Source organism: Heptranchias perlo, chromosome 21 (genome assembly GCF_035084215.1).
Source record: "Heptranchias perlo isolate sHepPer1 chromosome 21, sHepPer1.hap1, whole genome shotgun sequence".
NCBI classification, from domain to species: domain Eukaryota; kingdom Metazoa; phylum Chordata; class Chondrichthyes; order Hexanchiformes; family Hexanchidae; genus Heptranchias; species Heptranchias perlo.
The window spans coordinates 24,577,682-24,599,758 of NC_090345.1; the positions used below are offsets into that span (position 1 = coordinate 24,577,682).

Here is a 22,077-nt window from a genome sequence, read left to right on the forward strand (position 1 = left end):
TAGTTGCAATTATAAGTCATGGGCTATCTTAGTCTCCTGGATCTTTGTTTGATTGCCATGGTCAGTCAGAGGGGAATTTCCCAGAGATTTTCCTGAATTGGCCATAGGTTTTTGTTTTCCTTTTTTTGGCTCTCCCAGGAGATTAGATGGCTAGCGAGCGGGTTGACAGAGCATGCGTTTGCAGGTTCTAGATGCAGAAGGCTTGATTAGCCTGATGATCTTTTCCCATCCTTCTTTTTGCATGTTCATACGCCTGCAACTTCTCCCCCCACTATCACACATCACAAAATGCAGCACATAGTGATTCATGCCTGCAAAGGCTGGAGCCCAATTTTCTGACCTGCGCACACCACCAGCAAGGTTCCACATTGCTAACAGAACATTAAAAAACTCACCCATAAATTCAAATCAGACAACATTTGAAAAGCATAGACATATTTGTGAAATTAATCTGAATGAAATGAAAGGAAGAGCTCACACAAAATGAATAAAAGGTGAGCCCACAGCTCAGATACATTACAGGAGATTTATTATTGCAGTGTCTGACTTGGTCTATTAATGCCTTTTTTTAGTACGTTGCACAAGAAGATAATGGCAATACTTGCCTAACCAGTTAACTTTCAATGTGTTCTTTCCCTGCAGTAAGTCATCAGTGTTATGCTTTTCTATCTTGAGGGTGAACTGGAAGGATAATTTCATACAGTATCTCATGTACTTCAGTCTCAGCAGAAGTAGGATCAGGCCAGATATGGGTTCTGACTGCAGGGATAGACAGGGCAACAATGACAGCAAAGGCCAGGTCAATGACAGCAACTTAGGCTCGCTAATATTTTAGCCAACCATTTAGCAAACCATTAATTTTCTACTCAAGCAGCTGCAATTACTACCTTGTTGTCTTTTTAACTAGTTAAACCACTCATTATTTGATTTCACAGAAGGACCTGTACAATTGTTCTCAGAGTGTGCCGCGTGCAGGCCCCAGAAGCAGCAATAGTTTTTTTTAATGTCCAATTTTTCAGGCAACTCAGATAGCTTTCAGGAGGCCTTCCACAGCAAACTCCTGCTCCCAGTTCAGCATGGTTTCCCAGAGGGGGTCAGGGAGCCCAGCTCTAGCAGTCAGCTGGGATCAGTGGAGCACCTCAGTGCTAGGTAGATGTCCTGCCCTACTGGTGATGCGACCCAATCAGGAAAACTTAGGTCATTGACTTTCTTCAGTGGAGGTAGAAGAAGCAGCTTTGTGTTCCTGAAGTGGAGAACCAACAGGTGGTGATAGAAAGAGGAGAGTTCATGATAGAGTCATCATACATGGACCCATGAAGTGGGCTTTATGGGCCAAATGGCCTTTTGTCACTCCAGACTTTCTTATGTTCTTAAGACACGAACGCATTTGACTCTGATGAACATGACTTAACTAAATGGCATTCATGTACAAGTACGTCTCATGAGTTCTTCATGGAAGCTAGACACTGACAGTAGATGTCACAGGCAGCAGCAATAAATGGTACTGGAATATGGATATTTCTGGAGTCTTAGACATATTTTTAACCAGAATGTGCTTAAGAATGTAAAAAATCTTTTTGCTCTCATTTGTAGGTTATACTCATGCAATCGGCATTGTCCATACCATCTCTCTTAACCCACTTTGTCATCATTATCTGCAGCCTAGATTAAACAAGCCTTTAAAATGAGACCCATTTTTCTAACTCAGAGCAAACGCAAATCATAACAAATCTGTGAATCTGTCAAGTAAATGATCTGTTTTTTCTAATCAAATATTTTTCTTCTTCTGAACTCATGTGCTATCAAAATGACTATTCACTAGAGCAGGAGATAGTTGTTCTACTTGACAGGCAAGTCTTATGGTCAAGTACATGGAGCAAATTATTTTAACCCTTTTCCACTCAAATTAACCAGATAAAGTCATAATCCCAATTTTCCCCCATTACTCCTGAAGTCAGTGACTCATGCTTGGTGTTGGCAAGCCTCTAATATCTTATCCAAGTGGCCCTTCTTCATGTGTGAACCTAGATATTTTCTACTTATGTGCTCTTGGCATGGGGCCTGACTGCCAGGAGTACGTTATTGGGAAATCTCAAGTACTAACCCCATGATTATTTGTGGGCTGCATGTACACGATTCTAAATATGTACTCCCAACATGTGAGGCTCCTGCAAGGAGTGCACAAACAGAAAATTTACCCTCAAGTGTTAGCAACCTGTTCAACAATGGGAGTGAAGCACAACGAACCTGCCCACAGGTGACACCTATACAAGCACATGCTTGCCAGCAGAGGGCCCTGGAGTGGGAACCTTAGTTGATTGTTCTCTTCCAGCTCCAGGAACAAGAATGCTAACTGTGGTACCCTATTGCTATAAAGGCTACCACGACTAAAATTAGCTATCTCAGCACAGACCAGGGTTTGAAGCTAAGTTACCATCCTGATCTCTCAGGTTCGGTACAACTCCAGGCTGTGCACTCATCCACTGAGCCAGCAGAGTAGCTGGCTATGGTTTACTATTGAAAATCATAAAGGTTTCTGAAATTTCTGATTATTAAAGAGCGAAGATTATACTTCAGTGTTTTGTGCATCAAATCTCTATCCTGTTAAGATGCCATTAGCACCATTTGAGCTATAGGGACAAACACTAGGAGTGAGGGCCAATCAAACTTGTTACTTGAGAGTATCAGACTGGACCATTTGAATTTTCTTTGTGAGGACCTGAGTTTATCCAATTTAGTGGCTTTGATTAGAGGCATGGTTCTGTCCTTTTCAAAATGACACTAAGGAATAGATTATAACTATCAGACGGCTGCCCGCCAGGTAAAACTGGGCGGAGTTGAAACGTTAACACTGTTTCTTTCTCCATAGATGCTGCCTGACCTGCTGAGTGTTTCCAGCATTTTCTGTTTTTATTTCTGAGAGATGAACTATCTGTATGAGTCAAAGAGCCATTGTAATGTTTTAACAGAAACTTTGTTTATCTGCTTGCTGTGTTTGGTGGAGGATGTATGGAGTCCAAAGGAGTTTAGCAACTTAGCTACAAATGCATTTGTACCTAGCAGCTATTAACAGCAACCCATTTTGAATTTTTTTGAAGAGGTATTTATGGGAATATTTCCTCTTAGCTGCATACATAATTATTAGTCCATCAAATTGGTCAGATCACCTTTGGTTTTCCTGTATCTCAATTTTAAACTTCATAGGGCACAAGAGATAAACCCCACTTGTGTTTTACAACCTGTGGATGTTTGATGCAAATGTGAGAGATACATGTTTGATTCCCTTTGCTGCTGGTTGAACTTAAAGCATGGAAAATATACCTCGGACAAACTTTCTTCAGTTGTTCTGAGGCTATCATGAGAAAGACAGGAGAATCCGTGGGGCAACAGGGAAAGAAGCTCATGTAAAATTATTGTTAGGAGTCGTTATCTCAGGTCCAATATTACTAAGAAAATTAGTGAAGGATGCCATATTTTATAATAAAAGGAAAACATATGTTATGAAAACTGCTGTAATGTTTATTGCTACTGTTTATTTGTTATTTTCTAATATACCTGTTCCACATTTCACAGCCTAAATAAAAAGTGTTTATTACTTTCTAAAGTCTAAGAGATCATGAGAGGACTTCGTAGTATCATATGACAGCTTAGGAGGAGGTCATTGGGCCCATCATACCTGTGCCAGCTCTTTGAAAGAGCTATCCAATTAGTCCCACTCCCCTGCTCTTTCCCCTTAGCCCTGTAATTTTTTTCCCTTCATTTATTTATCCAATTCCCTTTTGAAAGTTACTATTGAATCTGCTTCCACCCCTTTCAGACAGTGCATTCCAGATCATTACAACTTGCTGCGTAAAAAAAAATGTTTCCTCATGTTGCCTCTGGCTCTTTTGATGATCATCTTAAATCTGTATCCTCTGGTTACCGACCCTTCTACCACTGGAAACAGTTTCTCTTTATTTACTCTATCAAAACCATTCATGATTTTGAGACCTCTGTCAAATCTCCCCTTAACCTTCTCTGCTCTAAGGAGAACAACCCCAGCTTCTCCAGTCTCCCCACATAACTGAAGTCCCTCATCCTTGGCACTATCCTAGTAAATCTCTTCTGCACCCTCTCTAAGGCCTTGACATCCTTCCTAAACTGTGGTGCCCAGAATTGAACACAATAGTCCACCTGAATTACACTGTGTCTATCCCAACCCAAACTCCCCCTCGATTTTGTTGGTTTGACATACCCCCAATGCAGGTTGGCCCCATGGCAGGGGCCTGTACCCAGAATCAGGAAAAGAAAGAGACCTGTAACAGCAGGATGGTCACTGGCTGTGGGGCCTCCTGATTGTAAAGGGCAACAACAGCTTCTTCGGGTCCCCTCTGTCTCAGTGCACCTGGCTAAGCAAGAGGAAAATGAGGCAAGAAGGTCGGGAATGCCCTCTCCTGCCCCATTTATACTTCTGCCTATTATAGGCACAGGCACTCCATTCCCCAGTCCCACCAACCCAACGCTGAGAAGCCCCAGAAATCTGGGGAAACATAAAGGGAGCAGACAGCCAGCGTCTGTCCCCCCCCCCCCCGTAATTCCCATGCCTGCGCGTGGTGAAAAATAATTCCCCAGGTGCAAGGCACAGGAAAATCACCCCATTTATTTTACATCAAAGCATCAAACTGAACTTTTTCCAATCTACACATGTCTTTTATCCAAATACTAAAAGCCTTTCTTTGAGCTGCATTTAATATTATTTCAAAAAACCCTCCTGTCCTCACTAGCTTTAGTTATCTTTGCTATTATGTAATTTTGAGCTTTTTAACCTTAATATGCATATGTCTTTACTTGCACTAATGCAGTGCCATTTGGGAGATACAACTGTAAATCTCTCAAATTTTAATATTAAGCAAAGTTAATATAAAATATCTGGAAATACTCTAGAAATTTCAATCTGGCGATATTTGTGCTATGAGGTCTTTTTACATGAAGTGTGCTGAAAGAAAAAATAGGAATAACATCAAATCATGTGGTTCTGTATCTTAATTGGAGAAGTCTAACAATTCAAATTAAACTGTGCCACCATAGATTAGAGGACCGTGAATTGCAATCCAGAGGACCGTGAATTGCAATCCAGAGGACCGTGAATTGCAATCCAGAGGACCGTGAATTGCAATCCAGAGGACAACTAATTACAATCCATGTAATTCATCTTGCAATTTTGAGAGTCAAAACAGTGCCAGTTTCAAGCATTATTCACTGCAAATAAACCTACAATATTCTGTTCACGAGTGGTATAAATAAGTTTTTACCAGGTGATTTACAAGATTTTTGCTAGTAGTCAATGCAAAAATTGATGTACTTAATAATTCATCATTTCAGGATTATTCTTGTGATTACATTAGTCAATTTTTAGTGAAACATGAAGATTGTCTCAGGTTCTTCGCAAACTTTCAAGCAAAATGAATGGCAAAAAAAACTTTACACTGAAGCTGAAGAAATCTGTCAAAGCGTGCAGAAAATTTATGGCAGTATGTTCCACCCATCCTCTCCAACAAGGCTTTGACAGTCATTGACATTGTGGAAATCCACTTCTATCCTTGTACAAAGTTATATGATGCTGTTATACTTAATATAGTAGCCTGAGGCCAGTACCTGCTTACAGCAATGTGGAGACGATCAACCAGGTTACATTGCTGGCACCGCTCTGCTCTCTGGACAAGCAAGCACACAAGTGCTGAGTTCTGCACATTGGCATCCAAATGTAAGCAAAATTCAGAGAATGGCTCATGGAACAATCAGTTATTTTTCAACATTAAACAGCGTAAGAAATTCCCCGAAGGTGCAATATCTGCTTGAGGAATTTGTAAAGTTTGCTCACAGAGTTTAATTATACCTCAGCCAGCGCAAAGCTGAAGTGGTGTGAGCTGCTTCTCTGAGATGTCCTAACAAGGTTAGAATTCCTTCTGGTAAATTTCACTTTTGCATTCACTACACAGTTTTCAGTCACAAAGCCAACCCTGCTTTCCACTGATGCAAACTGTGTTGTATAACTGACCAGTGTTAATTGAGCATGACAAAATGTTTGAGAAACTGTCCAGCCTTCAAATTATTCTATCGCTATATTTTGACCTATGTTATTAATTCCATGACATACACTTTGACGCATTATTAATCCATATGATCTTGGGCCACATCAACGATGGCAAAAGATTTGGAATCCGAAACACTTAGTAATCCAATGGAAGAAAGTTGGAACATTGTTATCTTTCAATGGATAGTAGCATTCAGTGTCACACATGTGGATGATGTCACTGAATGGAGTTCACAGAGAATGTATATAGAGAAGGTTCAAGATACGTGCAATCCACCAGATACGAGCAGCCAATAACTGGCTTGCACATGTAATACTTACACTGGTACTGATCCAGTATTTACTAATTGTAAACCTTTTCTCAATGTCGTAGTATAGTTTGCAGCAAAGGTTCAATTGTAGTGAGATTGCATACTCAAATGATTATTCAAAGTGTTGTTTCTGGGTACTAATAAGAATTAACTGTCTGTGAAGTTGGCTGGACTAAGACAGGATAATATTAAAGATTGCATTACTTACTCTCAACCTTTTCTTCAGTCACTTTATAATTTTCTTGACTGCTATTCGGTGTTTTTCCATTGGACTTTTTCTCTTTCTCTGCTTTTTTATTTCCATTTTTGACTGGAAAATGGAGACAGTGCATGAACAATCTTATGTGATAAAATATTGAACAGCTAGTTTCAAAGTTATTATAGTACCAACTTTCATGGCAAGTTTAACAGTACAGTATAAACATCCTGTAGTAAAATTGAGTCCACATTTGTATAAGTAAAGCAGACTCTCACACGGTCTGTACTTTCTATCTTATTTCCCAAGTGACCAACCTGGATAATTCATATGTAAACCGCAGTCCCACCGTTCTTTCATTCTGTCTAAACTAATTCGCTGAAACACCTACAATGCATGAATTTTTCATGCTCCTTACAACTATTTGCTTATTTTGAGCGCAATACTAATGAAACTTGTCTTTAACCTTGAATTATTTTTAATAAATGTTGTAGCGCATACAAAATGTGTTCGTCCCTGCAAGGAAACTCTTGGAAAGTTTAATATTAATAAACTATCTGCCGTCAGTGTTGCCTGATATTGTTTACAAATCTTGTTCACACTTGTAACTGTTCTCTAGAATGCAATATTATTCTAGTTAAAACGTTGTTACATTAAACCCCAATCGCCTCTTCTGTATGCATTTTTAAAACACAACTAAATTAAAATATCTTACTGTTTTAAGTTTCATAAGGAGACTGCCTTAAGTACACCGTTGAAACTTTGAAATGTGAATATGCCTGTAGAATACATATTACACTAATCCAGACATGTGCAGAAATATCTCGGCAATAATCTGAAACTGTTTTGTTTTAATAACAGTCAATGTTTACCTGGCGTTCTCACTGGTTTCTCTTTTTCCTTCTTTACTTTCCCCTTGGTCTCCCTTTCTACGGGAACCTCCGAATTCCTTCCACGCTCCTCGGGGTAGTAGTAACGTTCTCTGGAAATGATCTCTTGCAGGTAGTAATCGTTGTCCTCTGCAGGGTTCCCACAGGCAACATCGGAGAAGATCACTAACCCCCATAAGCAAAGACCCAAACCTGCAACGCAATAGCCACGGGTCAGATGAAACATTGTAGTAACTGCAGCTCGACTCACCACTGACTCCACCAAAACAAATGTGGCCAAACAACAATGATAAACTGATACTGCACCGCTATCGATTCCTTCGCGGATGGACAGCGTTTCTTAAAAAAAATCACAAACTTTCCATGTCCAAAACACCTGATGAGCCTGGACTCAGGAGGTCCATGTGATTGTAAGTGAGTCAGAAAGAGAGAGGAGAGACTTCAGCCTGGTTATTGGCAGGTGACTTCGGCACTAGGATCTCAGTGCTTGCTGGAACTTTCGGTCAAATCCAGAGGCATTGCACAATTTCCATGAACACAAAGTAATCAAAACCATATCTCCTTTCAAAGCACCAGGACTCGTGTTGCTTTAGAAGAGGTTTGGCAGCAGGCACCTCCTCCTAATCTTCTCAAACCTCTAATAAAACACTGTCAATAAATGTTTCTTTTTGTTTGTGTGTGTGTGTGTGTGTTTCATAATGCTGATGCCTGTAGGTTAAGCACCATATTTTTTTTTACTGGGTTTAGTGAGATTCTTGCCAGCGTGGCTTCCGAAACGGATCAAACCAGAAACCAGAGGAAAAAAAATACTTCTTTATTTGATTTCTCGCTTTCAGCGTTCACGTTTGCGCCGAGTCTTCCGAACGAGTAGCAGTCTCCAGCTGTCGGTTCTTCCAGCAGCCGCCCTTTGGGCGTTTACTAAAGGATGGCCAGGAAAAAAAAGGGTGAATTGTTCAATTGGTAGACTTTGCATGAGTGCAGAGACAAGTTAGCGAAAGTGCTGAGTGCCCACTGGTGAGAGGTATTGTAATGACGTGAAACTCTTACAGACAAGTTTCAGATGTGAGGCAGGTTTGAACAGAACCAGTGCGGTAGCACTATTAATCTTTCACACTGTCACAAAGAATCATTTCATAGGGTGAAGAGTGTTCTCAGCAACAGAAGACATCGCTTTATATTTGATCTGTCGCTTTAGTTGAAAAACTATCCCTAAGTCGTGCTATTTTTAAAATCTTTAAGCATCACTGAGTGCCAAGAAATCGAAAGTTTACAAAAGCAATTTTATTTTAAACTTATTAAAGCGAGCAGTATTTCTAAGCGTGTTTTTTAACCTACCACACTGCTCCAATTCGAATCGAAGGGCAATGGGTTGAAGGAAATGGACCTTTTTCCTTAACAGTTTTAGGGATTTAAATAGGCCCTGCTGTAAATATCGCCTTCATATCCGGACATAGGGACAATTTCTATCCTTTTATGGGAGGTCTTTATTAGGCAGCACAATAAAGTTATATCTGGCAGTGGTCAAAACTGAGTGCACAGGAAGATCATCTTCGAACAACGAAATGGAAACAGCGAGGGATCAGAAGATAGAGAGCAAATGTATTTTTTTTCTATTCCATACTCGCTACTGAAAGGTAAACACCAGTACACTGTTCAGTAGAATTATCCACATTTCATGGAAATTCATCATTTTACATTCAAAACAGCTACAACTTGAACACCTCGTTGGTGGGAGGACTGGGACTGAGGCTGGTTTAAAACTGACTGCACAGGTGACTGAGAGTTTGCTTAATAGTGGGGTTTCCTCCTGAATCAGAATGAGATGGTGATATGTTTTTATAATTTAGAATTGACCGAGAGCGGGTATTATTGGAGTTCTACCCTTTTTTAAAACCCCAGCTAGCCTATTTATCACATGCCGCAGTTCCACCACGAAACTGGGACGATGACTGCTTCTGTGTTCATATAAATGTTCATCATTTCTGGACGTGTCTCTTTTAGAGAGTGTTATGTTATTTTCTGTCTAACCTGAATCGTGCTGATGTGTGCAATGTGCGAACAACACTCTGGATTCCATTTGGACTGCTCCCATAGTGTTGAGTCACTTGGTGAACCGCTCACTGAATAGTGTTGGGAAAAGGGAAGCTTTATTCCAGCTGTTTTTCTGAAGTGACTGGAACGGGTAGAAATGAATATTAGTTTAGGATAGAAAATAACCCCATCCTAAATTTACCACGTCAGTGTCTGCTACCGGAGAATGTTTCCCCATAATATTGTTTGGTCATTTCTTTTAAACTTTATCTGCTTAACTTAAGTAAGATATGTCTGGGAAACGAATATCTTCCCCTCTTTGCAATTTTATGGACAAGATTTAGTCTGGTATTATGTAGCTGCTCCAGCTGGCTACTGATCTGGCTGAGAACAGACCAGTGTATTCGGGTTCTTGACGTGATACCGACCGTTTTAGCCCTGACGCCCCAAACTGCAGTTTGGTGTTTGTCAGCTGTTCCAGTTAAGTATCAATCTGGCCAAGTTCAGTTACTTCATGGAGTGGATACAGAGCTACGGAAGGGAGGGGGAAAGATTTTCGTCTGTCTACTTTTGACAGGCTGATCCAACTTTCACAAAATAAAACTATTTACCCTGAGGGAGGGAGGGAGGGAGGTAGGGAGGTATCGGCGCAAAGAAGCCCTGTTATGATTCCAATTTCTCCAGATACTTTTTCTCGCACCCAACAAAAGGTCGGTTTCCATTGGCAAGCCTGCACTTGCTGTGAACTGGAGCAAAACTTTGTGCGGGAAATAATCAGGGATACTGTCCCTCCATAAACAATAGACCTCTGTATTGTCCCTGGATTACATGCTGGACTTCCAGTACATGCCCTTATCACTTCAGATAGTATAGTGCTTCTCATCACCTTAGGCCTTCCCAAAGTGCTTTATAGCCACAGTTGTAATGTAGGGAAACACAGCAGCCAAATTGTGCACAGCAAGGTCCCACAAACAGCAATAGCCCCAATTTTAAGAAAAGAACTTGCATTTATATACCATCTTTCATGACCTCAGGACGTTCCATGAAGTTTTAACACATGGTGGCAGTCGTTCGGGTGGGGGCCAAGATGGTTGACAAACTGTCCCGACCTCGGCAGCATGAAGCCCGGGGGATTTTAACTCCCAAAACTGGCAGGAAGCAAAGCTGGCTGATGGGTGGGAACGGAATGTGAGGCAACAACAGGCCACTGCCAGAGACCAAAGGAACAGTTCCTGCCACTCAGGTAAGAGGCTGGGGGTCAAGAGGGCCTTGTGGTTCAGGGGAGGGGGTGCCCAGGACAGGGGAGGCCTAAACTTTCCTTCTGGGGTCTGGAGGAGCACTCTTGGTCCCATAAGGAAAATTTTAAAAAAGGAAAAGCAGTTACATTTCTAGGCCTTTTCTGATCCCGACTGCTCTTCCCTACAACGGCTTTATTGCGCAAGTCTGGTTAAAATAGCAGTCGGGCCCCGATAACGGCATCAGCACCCAATCTGCATATTTAACGAGGGACCTCGCCAGCTTCCGGCGGGTGCCCCTTCCGCCTGCCCAAAAGAGGTTAAAACTAGAACCCGCGAGAAGACAGCAGGACCTTGGCAGGTAAGTCTCATGGGAGATTCTAACTCAGCACCCACTCAATTTCTAAAGGCCTAAAATCACCCCTAATGAGATAAATGACCAGATAATCTGTTTTAGTGATGTTGGTTGAGAGATAAATGTTGACCAGTAGAACTCCCCTGTTCTTCAAATAGCGCTATGGCATCTTTTATATCAATCTGAGAGGGTAGACAGGCCCTCGGTTTAACATCTCATCCAATAGACAATTAATATCAGCCATACCAGATACTTTTGTGGCACATAAAACTATCATACAGGTTTCTTCACAGATGGAGTCATATACAGCAGCACACAGTAATGGCAAAAGCACAACTGTATTTCAAAGATTTTACCGTAATAGTAAAAGATTGCTTAGGAGGAAGTTAGATCTTCATAAATACAGGCGGTGGAATAATTAAAAATTAGAAATCTTTCTTAATTAAAAATTGTTAAAATAGTTCAATTACTTGATAGTTATTTTCCAGAAGTGTTCTCTAGTGTTAAAAATATTGGTTCGCTATCCAAATATTGTGGTACAATAAATAACAGAATATTTTGAAATCAGTATGGAGGCACCTGATAAGCTAAAAGGACTGAAGAGTGACAAATTCCATGGCCCAGATAGCACTTATTCTAGAGTGCTGAAGGAAACCAGAGAGGGAACTTTCAGGCTGCAGTAATGATAGATTTAAAGGGCATTGGCAGTTCTGCATAATTGGGAGCAAATAAACATAGCGCCAATATTTACTAAAGGGGACAAATCGGATTTGGGTAACTACAGGCCCATTAGCCTTATATCAATACCAAGTAAAATAATGGAAACTATACTAAGGAGCAGATTGGAGGGGCACGTGTATAATAATAGTTTGATAAGTCACAGTCAGCATGGAATTATAATGGCCCATTATCCCACCTATTATAATGGTTATAATAGAGCTATTTCTTGCTTCTCAAATGTTTGTGTTCCTTAGGCTATATCAGGAAAATCACAAACCTTTTTACATTTTAAATATTCTTCTGTGCATCTGTGTCAATGCGCTAAGTATAGAAATAAATAAACTGGTACCATACATTTCTTTGCCTATTCACCTTCTGGTACAGGAACTTATATTAACGTATGCTTTATAACTTACTGTTTACTGTTAGATTGTTTCTTACTCCTCAGTTTTGTTTCTTCCCTTGCTGTTTCTTTTCTCCCTTTCTCTTCTTGTGGTTTTTTTTTCTATCTATTGGTTCTTTAGCTCATTTCCTTCTCTTCTATTATTTATTTTGCATTCATTACAATTTCATTTTTTGCTGTTTCTCTAATTTTGCTTCTTTCCCTCCTCCCTGCTAGTCCTTGCTGTTTTATTTTCTTTCTTGCCGTGCTCCTGGTATCCAACACCTGTGATTAGTATACACACAAAATGGCTGCCTTTGAGAATCTTTCTGGCTATGTTATTGTTTCCACAGATCCTCAGAATTCCTTATTCCACATTCCCATTCGGAATAACCTGGAATATGGGACTTCCGATAAGATGTGATACATTGCATAACTAACAATGAAAGCACTTGAGATCCTTTATGGCAAGTATTAGCAGGGAGGATCTGATCATACAGGTTGCAAATCATTGGATGAGGAAGGTGGGTGGAAGTTGTATTATGGACACCATTTGGGATCATTAATTGAATGTCATGAAGCGCACAAGAAACGAATTAAGAGATGCACTGACGATTAGGTAATTATTGTCGGAGAAATGGATGATATTGGAAATAGACACCATCTCAGATGTATTTTTATGCCTATACTTTTCTTCATGAGACGAGGAAAAGAATGAATATGTAGAAATTTTAAGACATTCTGTAAACCATGCGTTAATGTAGATTTTGTATATTTTGTAATTTATATTTGGAAAAGTACAATGAAACTTTAACCTATAGTTGTCCTGATGGCACAGTGAGCTTATCCAGTAGACAGATGAGCCATACGGACAAGAAGGAGGTAATTTTAATCCCCAAGAACGGTTGGGCTGGGGGAGGGTGGGTAGTAAAAATAGCTGAATTCTTCAGCAGGACCGCATCCCAGCTCCAATGTGCCTACGGAAGTCTCGTCCCCACTTACAGCCGGCGGGCTGTAAAAGGGAAATGTACCTCATTGCGATAGTTGAGTCACTTAATTTTTTGCGTATAAGAAACGTCAAACGAATTTAACCTTACCTGTTTGGGTTTCCCATCGCTTCTGATTCACGTCAGGTGAAAGCAGACAAGTAGGGCTGGATCCATGAGGTGAGTGCCTTTATTGCACTGCTTGTGGGTCTGGATGAGCAGGAGACCAACAAGCTCACCTAGCACAATCGGACCCCCACGATCGGCTGATCCCGCACCTCATGGTGAATCCCCCCCCACAATGGCAGAGCCCCCCCTCCATGGCCAAGCCCCCCCTCCATGGCCAAGCCCCCCCTCCATGGCCAAGCCCCCACCCGATGGCGGACATGCCTCCCCCCACCCCCGATGTCCAGGGAAGGGGAGACCACGAATGTCCTTGTGGGGCCGGGAGGATCCACATCCCGACAGCTTTGGCCTGGCAGGAGAGCCACCACTACTCCCCCAACTTAGGCCTCAGACCTCCCACAAAAGAAAGTTTTTCACTTACTTTGGTGGGGGGGGGGGGGGGGGGGGCTGCCACTTCAACCTTCCCGACAGCTGCAAACTGGCAGGAAAGCCTTGGCAGCTTAAAATGTAGTCCCATTGATGTAGTAAGACCTCCATTTGCATAATTTATGAGGTTACCGCCTCAGCCACCTAACTGCAGTGAGCAGTTAAAATGGTGGCCAGTGGGATTCCAGCAGGAACAGGCCAGTAAGTCTCAACGCTCCATTTTGGAAGGCCTTCCTGCTAGGTGGGGTGGTTTAAAATTGACCCTTTTTGTATCCTTACCAATTGTCAACTAATTGCCTGTCTGTGAGTAGTACACAACAGAAAACAGCAATTGTTAATAAATGTCACACTTGTCTAAAACAAAGCTTTGAGATTTCAATCCCTGGCTTTTTCCAAGTCTTTTGGAAAAAGCAAAGCAACTCTGAAATCTTCACAGCAGGAGGGAGGACATACATCATTCTGCATGAACTCCCGTTGAGGCACAGATTGCATTCTAGGAAATTCTGCAAGCTGCACATGTTCAGAGCACACAGATGTGGTTGGAAACTGTCTCCAACTATTGCGAGGTAAAAATATCCAGTCAATTCCAGGTTTTTGGAACAGCTGAGTGGTTCAAGTAAAAACTCTAATCAAGGTATTAAAAAGCACTAAAGAAAATGTAATCATATTACTGTGAAACATGTAATTTTTTTTAACATTTTAAAATCTTTTTTCCACCCACCATTTGTTATTTATAAACTTTGTGGTTTGGTTAAAGTACACTTGAGGTATTGTATTTCCACAGCAGCAGGCTAAAAACTGCAAGTCCCACCGGGGATCTCTCCCTCTGTCACACTCAGGCTTTCTCCATTAGAATTCCAGTGATTGCTATCTAGTTGCCAGGTGATGTGGTATACTCAATCTTTCAAGCATTTCTAATACTAGTTAACCAAATTTATGGTTGAGTTTATTCATTTTTTCAGAATTGTGTTATTTCTACTGAATACATTTACCTCAAACACCTGTTCTTTAATTATGAATACACCCTCTCTAAAAAGTTACCTCAAAAAAAATTCCAAACTTCATTCTTTGGATTGTTTTGCAGTCAAGTCAAAAGACAAAGTCAGCTTACTGTTTTCTGTCTCAGATGTTGTAGAGATTCTCCTCAGACTAATACCAGTGCATTCTGGATTTTTTTCCCCCCATAGTACACATGCTTAGACTGCTAGTGATAGTTAATAGGATTGTCAACTTAAGTCATAGGCTTTCTAGAGAGGCAGAGGACTCCAAACAAAAACTTAATGGAGAGATTCAAAACACAAAATAAAAGCAATAAATCATCTTAAGTATGTTATTGTGCAACGTGTAATTTTTATGTTTAATTATGTACCCTTATTTGGAGCCTGAAAATTTGAATTCGTGAGAAAGAAAAATGGCAAGGTTTATGAAAAACTATTTTGACCAATTTGATTGTTACAGTTTATTTTTTTTAAATTGGTGGATTTTTGACATTTCTTGTGGTTATGAAGTTCTAATTTGTTTCAGTTTCGGGAATTGAAATTTGAGCCAGCCAACAAAGTGTGGCATGTGACAGTTAAGTGTACATAAGGTACCATTTTTAATATACTACCAATAAATGATCCTCAGTGATGTTGCTCATGGTGGTCTGAAAATATGCTGTTTTATAAAAATGGGCATTTTAAGCCCTGCAACATACAATGTATTATCAGAGATACTGATTTACAGCGACTGAATAAGTAAAACTTCATTTTTATTGCATGGTATTTACTGAGTGTTTTGGGGATTCAATTCTGCACTTTTATCCATTTCGCACAGAATACACTTAAATACTTAGGGTTGCCAACACTGGTTGGACATATTCCTGGAGGTTTTATCACACGACCTCCCACCTCTAGCTGCCCTGCCCAGCCAAACAACTTTTTGCCCATCTCCAATATTATTACAACTAATAGATGAAAGTGTTCAAAGAAAATGAAAAACACACACAATTTTTTTGATGCCCTTATAATTTTTCTCCTGGTTTGCTCACAGCATTGTTCACAATATTAATCTTTCACTCCTGGAGACTCTAGGACAATTATGGAGAGTTGGCAATCCTACTAATACTGTATTTGCCAACTTTATGTAAGTGCAGTTGGCAAATTCAGCATTAAAATGCATTTCACACAAAAACCAGGAGTCCAAATGTTAAGGAACTGGGAGGAGGATACCTGCTCTTTCCAGCTCCATATTAAGGTAAGTATTATTAAAAACTTACTTATTTGTTGGTGTCCTCTAGGGTTCTGTGTAAGGACCACATGTAGACCAGGTAATCCTGAGCACAGCAGGCCCAATACCTGCTCTGCTCAGAGCGAACAAATTATCGGGATGGGTCCTAAAACAGGTGTTAGACCCCTTATTAGCATTTTTAGGGGGCCTAATGCCTGTTTTAGGTGGCTGCCAGGGTCATCTCTATAGCGGCCGAACCAATATGACATCAGACGCGATTTGATGATGCTCGGGTGCGGGAGGTTGGCCCCCTGAATTGGACCTTTGTGCCCCCGTTTTGCACCTGGAATACAGGGGCAATAAGGTCCAATTTCACCCCTAAAATGTTCAAAAGGTATCTTAGAAATTTAAAGTTTTTACAAGGATTTAATAATCCTTCTTCCCTCTCATATGCACAATTCTGTAATTGGCAGGAACTCATTGTAGAGAATAGAGGTGAGGACCCTTGTATAAATCATTATAATGCCCAACACTTATTCAGTCATTAGGGGAGATCCCTAATGAGCAGAGACATAGCTGGAATATGCACTGCCACCAGGGAGTGTTCCAATTCCACAGCAAACATCTTACATAATGGACTGAATTATTTTTAAAAATTATAATTGCATTAGTTGGCTGATCACTTGCAATTCCACAATGTAAGAATGAATCTCAAAAAGGCACTTCCAATGCGGAGGTACTACATGAAAATGTCACCGTGAATTAAAGCAGAGTCTGAGCTCTTGAACTTAGATGCAAAAATGTAAAATGTAAAACTAAATCATCATAATGGATTGGGTTGAAACGCATTATTTTGATCACTGATATGGTTTATTGATAATCTCTATAAATTCCTTTGTGGGACATTGGAGTTTTGTTATTTGTAATATTTCAAAATAAACGTCAATGAGTGTTTTTTCCTTTCACTCAATCATCACTATTTTCAATCTTGTTATGATCTGGAATGCACTACCTGAAAGGTTAGTGGAAGCAGATTCAATAGTAACTTTTATAAGGGAATTGGATATATACAAGAAAAGGAAAAATTTGCAGGTCTATGGGGAAAGAGTAGGGGAGTGGGACTAAGTGGACAGCTCTTTCAACGAGCCGGCACAGGCACAATGGGCTGAATAGCCTCCTGTGCTGTATGATTCTATGATTATTCTAACTAGCATTAAAAGTGCACAATATTTAATCTCATTACAAATTCTGAAATTAATATGTTGTCTGGCAATGTCTAAGAGGGGAATATTCAAAAGATCATAAGGTAAATAAAAGATCCCAATTTAATTGGCTCACCTTAATTCATCCATACAGAAAATAGTTATATCCCTCACTTCTCATCAGGTTACTGAATCATGAATGTATCTAAGATTTTTGCCTCCTCTACCCTACCTGAAAGACTATTGATCTAATAATTAATCACTCTGTGTGAAGCTCTTCTTGATATTTCCTTTACATTGGACCTTGAAGCTATTTAAACAGCCTACCAGGTCCACTCTACTCAGTAAAACCTGGCGAGCAAGAAGCAGAGGCCTGCATAGGTAAGCGTAAAAGTTATTTTTGTGAGGCCTGGAGGTGCAGGGGTGCTCCTCCGGGCTCCACAAAGAAAGTTTGGACTACTGCCACCTTGGGCTCTCCTTCCTTCCACGTTTGCAAAACCCTTCTGAACCTCCCGATGACTTATCTGATTGCTTACAGGGCACCTCCAGCTGCCCGATATTCACTGTCCAGAACCCAGCGAGCTACCTCTGGACATCCATTTTGGGCAGGCAGCTCAATACATCTATGTTAATAAGGCTTGGGTGCTAAAATAATAGGGGCCTCTCACAGCACCTCCCAGGAGGCCAACCAATTGGGAATTAAAACTCCCCCTTCAGACTTGAGTATTTCTTTTGTGTCTTGATGGCCAAAATGAAACACAAGATTGAAGGTATGATCTGAACAGAACATTCCAACTATTTAGCATGTACTCTGCTGATCTAGCAATATATTTCAGCATTCAATTCACTTTGCTTATTGCTGCTGGACAGTGATTTGATAAGTTAGGTATTAAATCTACTTTAACTCCTGGGCCTTTCACTTTTAGCCATTTTCACTATCCATTGTATAGGTGCGGCAGCCATTTTCAGTCAGAATAAAAACATGGAAAATAAATTGATCATTTTTAATGTTTGTGCAGTTTTAGTTTGTCCTTATTGCTACTTGTCTATTACAGTACTCTTATTTGCAATCATCAAATTTCCTTCTGGAATCCCACCAGATTATGTCATTGATATTGCTGCTTTATAGAATCATATTGTAATCTGATTTCCAGAAATCAGCATTTGGAAACACAGTTCCCAAACACCTCTACTACACCAGCTGCGAGTAATCAGCAGTGAACCATTAGGAAGATTTGGCTGTTTAGATTTGCAGATGGTACTCTGTGTTTCAGTTTGAAAATCTGCACTCTGTTTCAATTCTGCACGTTGACTGCTGGAACAAAAAAAATGACAAACCCATTAATAGTGGATCTTCAAGGTTGTATCCAGTCCCCTCAGAATGGAAGATCTGAGAAGTGGCCACTACTAACCTTTTCCAACCTCCAAGCCAGACTGATCAGCAAGGAGGATCATCAGAGATTGCTGTCTTCCAGCAATTGTGTTTGCACAGCAGCCAGAAGGCCCCAAGGCCAGCGGCCATTATCACTGCTGCAGGCCTCTCAGGTCTGCAGGACCAGCACATTTTTCCCCCTGCTTTTGGGCGCAGTTCCCTTCTAAGTGGCATTCCTTGCTGGGGAACATCAAAGCCCACAGTAATGACCTGGACCCGCAAATAGAAGTGGATTCAGGTCCCTTCAGGCAGTGTGCTTTAGGAATGATTAAAGAATCCATTTTATGTTAAAGACTTCATTTTGTAACAAACAGATAGCTAGTCCAGAATCTGCTGGCAACAGCATTTTGGATCATGTTCAAAACCAGCCTAGTCACTCAAAGCCCTCTCTGGCTGGTGCAGCTGGAGTTGCAAGGATAGTTGGCTGCTCTTTGTATACCTTCAACATCCTTATAGATAAGCTTCTCTGCCTTTATGGCCACCATAAGCATAGATAAGTAAGGCCATGAAACTTTTACCCACTGATACCCTAGAAGTCAACATGTCTTTGAAATGCTGAGTTGATGTAAGTTAGTGTAAAACAAGAGTAAGGTCATGGAAGAGGTAATGACTTTCACCTGTGGGTAGAATTGTGAGACCATTGTAATGCAAGTTAGGAAGACCCAGAGGTTGATCATCTGGCAACTGAGCTTAGCAAACATAACATGAGGTCTCCCAAAGCCTTTGCATCATGGTGTGTGTTGTCTGTCAGTATAATTTCCGATAATAAATCCACAAGTGAAAGAATCTGCATCTGGACCTCTCATTCCTGGCACAAAGACAGCAGCTCTAAGCTTGTCTCTCTAGTATTGATCAACAAGTGCACTGTGGATATACTCTTTTCAACTTGTACTCAGGCAGAGACGAAGGAGAAAATTCGCCCCATGTGTGTGGATTATTCACTATGGACTTCCCCTGCCCCACCACTAACATCTGTTGATTTCATGCTGTAAGTGTTTCTTCATAGTCCCTTAAGGCCTGAAATCATATTTATCATTATTCTCTAAATCCTTTCCAATGAATTTATATCATGAGAAGGTAAATGGTCTCATGGAGCCATTGAAATAAAGTCAAATGTTTACAGCACTAACCAGCATTATAAAATCCAATCTATCTGCATATTCAGAATAAATGATGATGGCCTGAATCAGATACATTGGTCTAGGTTAATGTTGATGATGACACATTAAAATAAATGGGCTAGTGTTGGTGTTACAATTAGTAAACCTAAACCAGTGTGTATACTGTCAGACTGAATATGACTGCCCCACCTATTGTGTAGTACAGTTCTCACCGCTTAAAACAGGTGAGTTCATACGAATGCGATTTGCCCACTATACGCGATGGCTTTTTTTTTATTCGTTCATGGGATGTGGGCATCGCTGGCGAGGCCGGCATTTATTGCCCATCCCTAATTGCCCTTGAGAAGGTGGTGGTGAGCCGCCTTCTTGAACCGCTGCAGTTCTGGTGAAGGTTCTCCCACAGAGCTGTTAGGAAGGGAGTTCCAGGATTTCGACCCAGCGACGATGAAGGAACGGAGATATATTTCCAAGTCGGGATGGTGTGTGACTTGGAGGGGAACGTGCAGGTGGTGTTGTTCCCATGTACCTGCTGCTCTTGTCCTTTAGGTGGTAGAGGTCGCGGGTTTGGGAGGTGCTGTCGAAGAAGCCTTGGCGAGTTGCTGCAGTGCATCCTGTGGATGGTACACACTGCAGCCACTGTGCACCGGTGGTGAAGGGAGTGAATGTTTAGGGTGCTGGATGGGATGTTAATCAAGCGGGCTGCTTTGTCCTGGGTGGTGTCGAGCTTCTTGAGTGTTGTTGGAGCTGCACTCATCCAGGCAAGTGGAGAGTATTCCATCACACTCCTGACTTGTGCCTTGTAGATGGTGGAAAGGCTTTGGGGAGTCAGGAGGTGAGTCACTCGCTGCAGAATACCCAGCCTCTGACCTGCTGATAGCGTGGTAGCGCTATTATAGTACTCTACTATATAACAAGAATGTTGTAGATCAAGACTGCATACAATGCAATTACCTAAGTTAAACTGCAGTTACTGCTTAGTACAAACAGTAACGCTACACCACTTAGCGAGATAAAAACAGAAAATGCTGGAGAAGCTCAGCAAGTCAGGCAGCATCTGTGGAGAAAGAAACAGTTAACGTTTCAGGTTGAAGACCTTTCGTCAGAACAGAGCTCTTGCTGAGCTTCTGCAGCATTTTCTGTTTTTATTTCAGATTTCCAGCATCTGCAGTATTTTGCTTTTGATTTACCACTTAGAGAGGATTAGACCGGTTTAAGTACACAAAAGGTAATTGAACATTAACATGGCGCTACCTACTTATGTTTGGTCTTGCATTCAGTGCACCTTAACAATGTGCAAACTAAGGAGTAAACACAGCTGTTTCTGCCCGAAATAAACAGAGCACTTAAGACGCTATGACCAGCAACTTTGAAATTAATGTTACTGTAAATGGATAATGGTTATACTTAGCTGATATAAGCGACTGCCCATTTTAAATGTGGACGTTTTAAGTGGTGGGGCTGTAAATAGAAACTGCCAAGAGTTGCTCAGAGCAGACATTGAACTTCAAGTGAACGTTTAGATTTTTAAATACTTATTAATCTAACTGGCCCTCTGGCTCATTACCAGGACTATATCTCCAATTAATTGTGCAGGCTGAAATTTTGTTTTGGTTATTTGTACTTTATTCATTGATAAAATGCATCTCAGCCAGTTAAAGTAGCTACTGGCTGTAGATAAGTACCCTGAAGTGTAGAAGTCTAGACTTGAACCTAGAGTATATTTGCTGACAGATTTCGTCTGGACGGAACAACAGTCAGCTGCAGTAAAACGCTGGAAGGTTTTTTCCTAAATATTTCCTGAGGGCAATGACTTCAAACAGTTATCCCCATATTAGATCAGTGTCGGGGCATTTGGAATTGAGCAAGAACATCTGATAAGCACTGTACGTTCAAGAAGTATTAAAGTGGCTTGGGAAAATAGGCTACAGTTACTAATCATTAAAATGTAATGAAATAGTGTGTGGAGGAGATGCCTCCAGTCTATGTTAAGTGCAGCTGTTATTGTGTTTTCACTGTCAATTATACCATGATAGAAGTAGAATGGGTGACTGCCAAATTGCTGATAAAGTACAGCAGAGTTAATCTATAAACATCTGGCATTGCTGTGCAGGTAAAATTATGACAGAAATTGTGTTTAAGAAATTGTCACAGGGAATACAGGCTATCTCTGGCACTTTTCATTTACAGGTTGAAAGCTGCTGATTTTCAAAGTCATAGGCCGAGTAATTCAATAGTGCGGGAAAATGTGCGTTGTGGGGGCACTGTGCTATTAACCCGCGCTAGTTGTTAGAAGTGCAGGCAGCATGTGAAATCTGTGCTACCTGCTCATTTTAATGGTCTGTGTGTGCAGCTAGTGCTACTCGCGCTGTTTATTGGCTGCACG

The 22,077-nt window shown here is 40.9% G+C and overlaps 1 protein-coding gene across 1 annotated transcript in view; it reads right to left on the reverse strand.

Moving 5' to 3' along the window:
* cpxm2 (carboxypeptidase X (M14 family), member 2) overlaps window positions 1-8,094 on the reverse strand; it is a 147,675-nt gene extending 139,581 nt beyond the window's left edge. Inside the window, exons 1-2 of the mRNA XM_068002317.1 lie at window positions 7,453-8,094; window positions 6,593-6,694 (exon numbers count right to left, since the gene is read on the reverse strand). Of these exons, the coding sequence (XP_067858418.1) occupies window positions 6,593-6,694; window positions 7,453-7,696 (346 nt within the window). The 5' untranslated portion in view covers window positions 7,697-8,094. The remainder of the gene's footprint in view (window positions 1-6,592; window positions 6,695-7,452) is intronic.
* Window positions 8,095-22,077: the final 13,983 nt, after the last annotated feature.